At 38.3% G+C, this 6,347-nt stretch overlaps 1 protein-coding gene across 1 annotated transcript in view; it reads left to right on the forward strand.

Annotated features, from left to right (window-relative positions):
- The first annotated feature begins 238 nt into the window (after positions 1-238).
- The window catches only part of LOC109341363, a 14,129-nt gene continuing 8,020 nt past the window's right edge, over positions 239-6,347 (forward strand). The window contains exons 1-8 of the mRNA XM_019579268.1: positions 239-388; positions 453-566; positions 1,285-1,508; positions 1,866-2,152; positions 2,241-2,465; positions 3,049-3,206; positions 3,565-3,832; positions 3,893-4,007. Coding sequence (XP_019434813.1) covers positions 239-388; positions 453-566; positions 1,285-1,508; positions 1,866-2,152; positions 2,241-2,465; positions 3,049-3,206; positions 3,565-3,832; positions 3,893-4,007 — 1,541 coding nt within the window. The remainder of the gene's footprint in view (positions 389-452; positions 567-1,284; positions 1,509-1,865; positions 2,153-2,240; positions 2,466-3,048; positions 3,207-3,564; positions 3,833-3,892; positions 4,008-6,347) is intronic.

The following is a 6,347-nucleotide window of genomic DNA, read 5'->3' on the forward strand; positions in this document are numbered from 1 at the left end:
TTCTGGTGTGAAAAAGGTCAAGGTGGCAGCCTTGGAATTCAAGGAGTATTCCATGGTGTGGTGGGACCAGTTTCAGAAAGAGAGAAGGAGGTGTGGTGCTGAACCAGTGGATTCTTGGGATGAAATGAAAATTGTGATGTGACAGAGGTTTGTTCCAGCATCCTATCAAAGGGATATCCGTAACATACTTTAAAGATTGACCCAAGGAAACAAATCAGTGGATGAGTACTACAAGAAGATGGAGTTAGCTCTTTTGAGGTCCAATTTTCATGAGGACCGTGAACCCACTATGGCACGGTTTCTTCATGGGCTGAACCAGGAGATTCAGAATGTAGTGGAGTTACAACCATATGTGGAGTTACAGGATCTGATCCAACAAGCCATGAAGGTAGAGTAACAACTATAGAGGAGGAAAACCATATACTCTTCCAACACAAAATTCCAATCTTTAGGGTGGAAGGAGGACCATGGTAATGAAAAATGGAGTGTTGGAGTCTCAGTCAGAGGCTTCAAGTACAGAAGAAAGTGAAGAGGATGCTGATGTTCCAGAAGGAGATCTTCTCATGGTGTGAAGGCTCTTAGGAAGCCAAGTTAGGGAGGATGAGGAGAGTCAATGGGAAAACATCTTCCATACTAGATGTTTGGTAGTAGGGAATGTTTGTTCCCTAATTATTGATGGAGGCAGCTGTGCCAATACGGTGAGCACTAGGTTGGTTTCTAAACTCAACCTTGTGACGAGGACCCACCCAACCCCTTATCGACTACAATGGTTAAGTGAGGTTGGAGAGATGATAGTCACCCAACAGGTGGAGGTTCCCTTCTCTATAGGGAAATATGAGGATTCCATACTATGTGATGTGGTAGTGATGGAGGCCAGCCACATGCTGCTTGGCAGGCCTTGGCAATATGATAGGAGAGCCATCCATGACGGGTTCTCTAACAAATATACATTTATACGTTGTAATAAAAAATTTGTATTATCACCCTTGTCCCCAAGGCAAGTTGATGAAGATCAAAGAAAATTAAAGAAAAAAATGGATCGAGAAAAAAAAGAAGAAAAAGAAAAAAAGAGAAATGATCCACACAAAAAAAGTGAAAATGAAAAAAAAAATGAAAAAAAATGAAAAAAAAAATGAAAAGAAAAAGAGTTTGATGGCTTCCAAAGGGGAACTAAAGGGTGCTTTAACATCTAGGCAACCCCTTTACCTACTCATTGGTCAATGTTTCTGTTTAAGTACTAACTCTGATATTGTTGTACCTGATTATGTAAAAAGTTTTCTGCAGGAATTTGAGGATATATTTCCTCAAGAGGTTCCACGTGGCCTCCCACCTTTAAGGGGAATTGAGCATCATATTGATCTCATTCCCGGAGCATCCAACCCTCATGATACTCAAGAGATCCAACGACAAGTGGAGGAGTTGATGCACAAGGGATGGGTTCAGGAAAGCATGAGCCCTTGTGTTTTCCCTGTCATCCTTGTACCCAAAAAGGATGGGTCCTGGAGAATGTATATTGACTACAAAGCAATTAACATTATCACGGTAAAGTATCATCATCCTATCCCTAGATTAGATGATTTACTTGATGAATTGTATGGTGCTTGTATATTCACTAAAATTCATTTAAAAAGTGGGTACCATCAGATTCGCATTAGGGAAGGGGATGAATGGAAAACTGCTTTTAAAACTAAATTTGGGTTGTATGAGTGGTTAGTTATGCCTTTTGGGTTAACTAATGCACCCAGCACATTTATGAGATTAATGAACCATGTTTTAAAAGAATTTTTGGGAAAACTTGTGGTAGTATATTTTGATGACATATTAATATAGAGTGAAAATTTAAATGAACACTTTGAACATATTAGACATGTCTTGCTCGTGCTAAGAAGAGAAAAACTGTATGCTAATATTGAGAAATGTTCTTTCTGTGTGGACCATGTGATATTCTTGGGCTTTCTGATTAATGCCCAAGGGGTCCATGTTGATAAAGAAAAGATTAAGGCCATCCAGGATTGGCCCACCCCCAAAACTGTAACTGATGTTAGGAGCTTCCATGGCTTGGCTGGCTTCTACCGACGCTTTGTTAGGGACTTTAGTACCCTAACCGCACCTCTTAATGAGGTTGTTAAAAAGAATGTTGGCTTTAAATGGGGTGAGAAACAAGAGGAAGCTCTTAAAGAGAAACTAACCAATGCACCCATTCTTGTTTTGCATAAGTTTTTCAAAATCTTTTGAAATAGAATGTGATGCATCTAACGTGGGAATTGGAGATGTGTTAATGCAGGAAGGACACCCAGTAGCTTATTTCAGTGAGAAACTAGGTGGCCCAATGTTGAATTATTCCACCTATGACAAGGAACTGTATGCCTTGGTAAGGGCACTACAAACATGGCAGCATTACCTCCTGCCCAAGGAGTTTGTTATACATAGTGACCATGAGTCACTAAAATATTTGAAAGGGCAAGGTAAGTTAAATAAAAGACATGCTAAGTGGGTTGAATTCCTAGAGCAATTCCCTTATGTCATAAAACATAAGAAGGGAAAAGCCAATATTGTGGCTGATGCTCTATCAAGAAGGCATACTTTGCTTTCTACTCTTGAAACAAAACTATTGGGATTTCGGTCGATGCTCTATCAAGAAGACATACTTTGCTTGCTACTCTTGAAACAAAACTATTGGGATTTGAATTAATCAAAGATTTGTATGTCAATGATAATGAATTTGCTAATATATATAATAAATGTTAAAATGTTGATGTTGATGAATATTATAGGCAAGATGGATATTTGTTTAAAGAAAAACGTTTGTGTATGCCTAAAGTATCCATTTGAGATTTGTGTGTTAAGGAATCTCATGAAGGGGGCTAATGGGCCACTTTGGGGTTCAAAAGACCCTAGATATGTTACAAGAACACTTCTATTGGCCTCACATGAGGCGAGATGTGCAAAGGCACTGTGAGAATTGCAATGTTTGCAAGCGGGCCAAATCTAAAAGCATGCCCCATGGGTTTTATACTCCATTGCCCATACTTGATTATCCTTGGGTAGACTTATCCATGGACTTTATGGTTGCTTTACCACGATCTAAAAATGGAAAAGATTCAATTGTTGTTGTAGTAGATCCTTTTTCAAAAATGGCTCATTTTATAACTTGTAAAAAAATTGATGATGCAACTCATATTGCTGACTTGTTCTTTAAGGAAGTGGTAAGACTACATGGTCTACCACGAAGTATTGTAAGTGACAGGGACACCAAGTTCCTAAGTCACTTCTGGAGGACTTTGTGGGGGAAGCTTGGGACTAAACTCATATTTTCCAACACGTGCCATCCCATCCTCAAACAGATGGCCAAACTGAGGTTGTTAATAGAACTTTATCTACCCTTTTGAGGGCAATAATTAAAAAAAAATATAAAGAGCTGGGAAGAGTCTGCCCCATGTTGAATTTGCTTACAACAGGGCCACTCATAGTACCACGAAATTGTCTCCATTCGAGATAGTTTATGGGTTCCAACCACTAACCCCTCTTGATTTATTACCTGTACCTAACTCATCTATGTTGTAGCATAAGGATGGTAAGTCCAAAGCGGACTATGTGAAAAGGCTACATGAGCGGGTCAAAGCCCAAATAGAGCACAAAACAGAAGGTTATGCTAAACAAGCAAACAAGGGGCGAAGGGAGGTGATCTTTGAACCCGGAGACCTAGTTTGGGTCTACATGAGGAAGGAAAGGTTTCTTGCAAAAAGGAAATCCAAACTCCAAGCTAGAGGAGATGGCCCATTTCGTGTACTAGAGAGAATCAACAACAATGCTTACAAACTGGACCTTCCAGGTGAGTACGGAAACATTAGTGCCACATTTAATGTTGCTGACCTTTCTCTTTTTGATGCAGGTGATGAAGACTTTGATTCGAGGACGAATTCATTCCAAGAAGGAGGGGATGATATGAATCCACCAAGGCCCATCAATAAGGAAGAGCTATGTGGGCTAGGAGGGCCCATGACCCTGTCCAGAACCAAGAAAGCACACCAAACTCTCAACCTATTAGTGGAAGAAGTGATCAAGTCAACAAAGCCCAACAAGGAAATCAGGCCCATACATTGCACCATTTTTATAGAAGTAACTCAAGTTGGCCACGGCCAAGGAGGGAACACTTGAGGCATGTGGGAGTCCCATTTAATAAGTGGGGATTATCATACCTACATGTAGTCTAGGAATTATTTTCCTACCTTGTTTGGAAGAACAATTACTATTTGCATTATACTTGAACTTATAGTTGTAATAAATTTCATTAAGAACCATGTAATCCAGGTACAAGCAAGGGAACACTTTCCTTAGTGAGCCAAGCCGTGAGATACTTGGTTACCTCAATCACTTTTCCCTTTTCATCTTTATCTAGATAACATGCAGATGTCATATGTGTAGATGCGTCCTTACACTGCTGCATATCGAACTTCTTCAGTAATTCCTTGCAATACTTCGACTGATGGATGAAGATGCCACTTTCTATTTGTTTGATTTGTAGTCCAAGAAAGAAGGTCATCTCACCCATCATCGAGTCAGGTCCAACAAAGCTGAAAGCCCATTACACAACTTTTACAGCCCACTACATCCCAATACTCTTTAGAAGTCGGTAGAGCTACTAACGACTTCTATGTATAGTTATTACATCCTTCTATGTCATGACTTCTGAAAAAGAAACGTAACTCTTCCTCTACTACCACGACTTATGTTCACAATAAGCCTCATTTTCACAATAACTCACCAGGAAGACAACTAACGGCTCAGATTAAAGGATTATACATCCAATGGCAAGAAAACTAGTTCACTTCGAAGCAAACTAAAAGTGAGTTGGCAGGTTAGCACTCACATATTTTTAATGCTTATTTCCAAGTGATTCACAAGTTAAACACTCCTGGTTTCTAATTATTTTGCAACATTCACTACGCCAGAGTTGTCATTCAACAACGCTTATATTAGATGTATAACAATGCTTTCGGGCGCTTTCGGTTTGACCACAATAGTATATGGTCATCATTAATAGTGCTTCACAAATGTTGATGTATTGATTATATACCACATCGTACCACATAAAAAGCGTTGTCATATAGTGCATCAATATGACAGCGCATCGTCCACAAACCGCTATCATATAGTGGATCAATATAGTAGTGCATCGTCCACAAAGCAATCTCATATAGTCTTAAATAAACAGCGCTTCTACCTGCGCTGTTGAAATTCATATATTTAACAGCAAAATAATAGAAAAAGGTTGTTGTATTATTCATAAATTTTCTCGAACAACACCTTAATACAACTGCACATCACATGCATAACGCTGTTGTAAAGGATAACTATCACAACGCTTTCTATAAAAATTGTTGTTGTAGTTATCCTTTACAACAGTGCATGTCAGGACTTCCCCTAGAATTCGCTTTTGATTTGTATAAATTAATACCTGCATATACATTTATTAGCAGAACAAACATTCTCAATAGCGCTAGAAGTTTGTTTTATTAAACATCAATACAATGCAAATTACAAACAATGAATATCATGTCAATTATGTTTTGACATAATACATAATTACAAATAAAAAATTACACAAATTACAAAGAAACAATATTATACAAATTACAAACAATCAAAATTATATAAAGGCTACTTGCATCTATTTTTTTCTTTTCTTTGATTGTTTTGGTCTTTTAGGGTCATCCTTGTCTAGAGGAGCATATTAATTTACTCAAATCCCTTCATCGTGATCATCTCTTGTATATAAATCATCATTCGTAGTTGGTCCGCTCTCACGTGACTGGTATGTCCCAAAAAAAAGGATTATCTTCATCAATATCTTGATATTCTTGGTCATCAATATTAGTGACAATTATTTTGTTAGTTAAAAGAGCGAAGAACCATTTCATATCAGCTGGGTCACTAACATAGAATACTTTTTGAGCTTGTGATGCTAGAATAAATGGCTCATCTTTATATCCTGACCTATTAAGATCCACTTGCATGAACCCTGACTCATCAACTCGGAAGCCATTATTCTTATCAACCCACATACAATAAAAAACCGGCATCCTAAACATTGTGTAATCCAATTCCCATATGCGTTCAATCACTCCAAAGTATGGAACAAGACTTATATAGGCCAACAATTGGAGCATATCTTTCCACCGCAAACTACATCCAGGCCTCCCGGCTTATTTGGGTGATTTTCTTCACTATAATTGAATCAATGTTTTTACAGGCACATCATCCAATTACAACAACTTAGACATTCACAAGAGAATAAAGAACCTTATTCTATGGTTTGACTCCCTTCCTACCGATAAAGAAAACCT

The sequence above is a fragment of the Lupinus angustifolius genome, unplaced genomic scaffold (genome assembly GCF_001865875.1).
Source record: "Lupinus angustifolius cultivar Tanjil unplaced genomic scaffold, LupAngTanjil_v1.0 Scaffold_442, whole genome shotgun sequence".
NCBI lineage: Eukaryota > Viridiplantae > Streptophyta > Magnoliopsida > Fabales > Fabaceae > Lupinus > Lupinus angustifolius.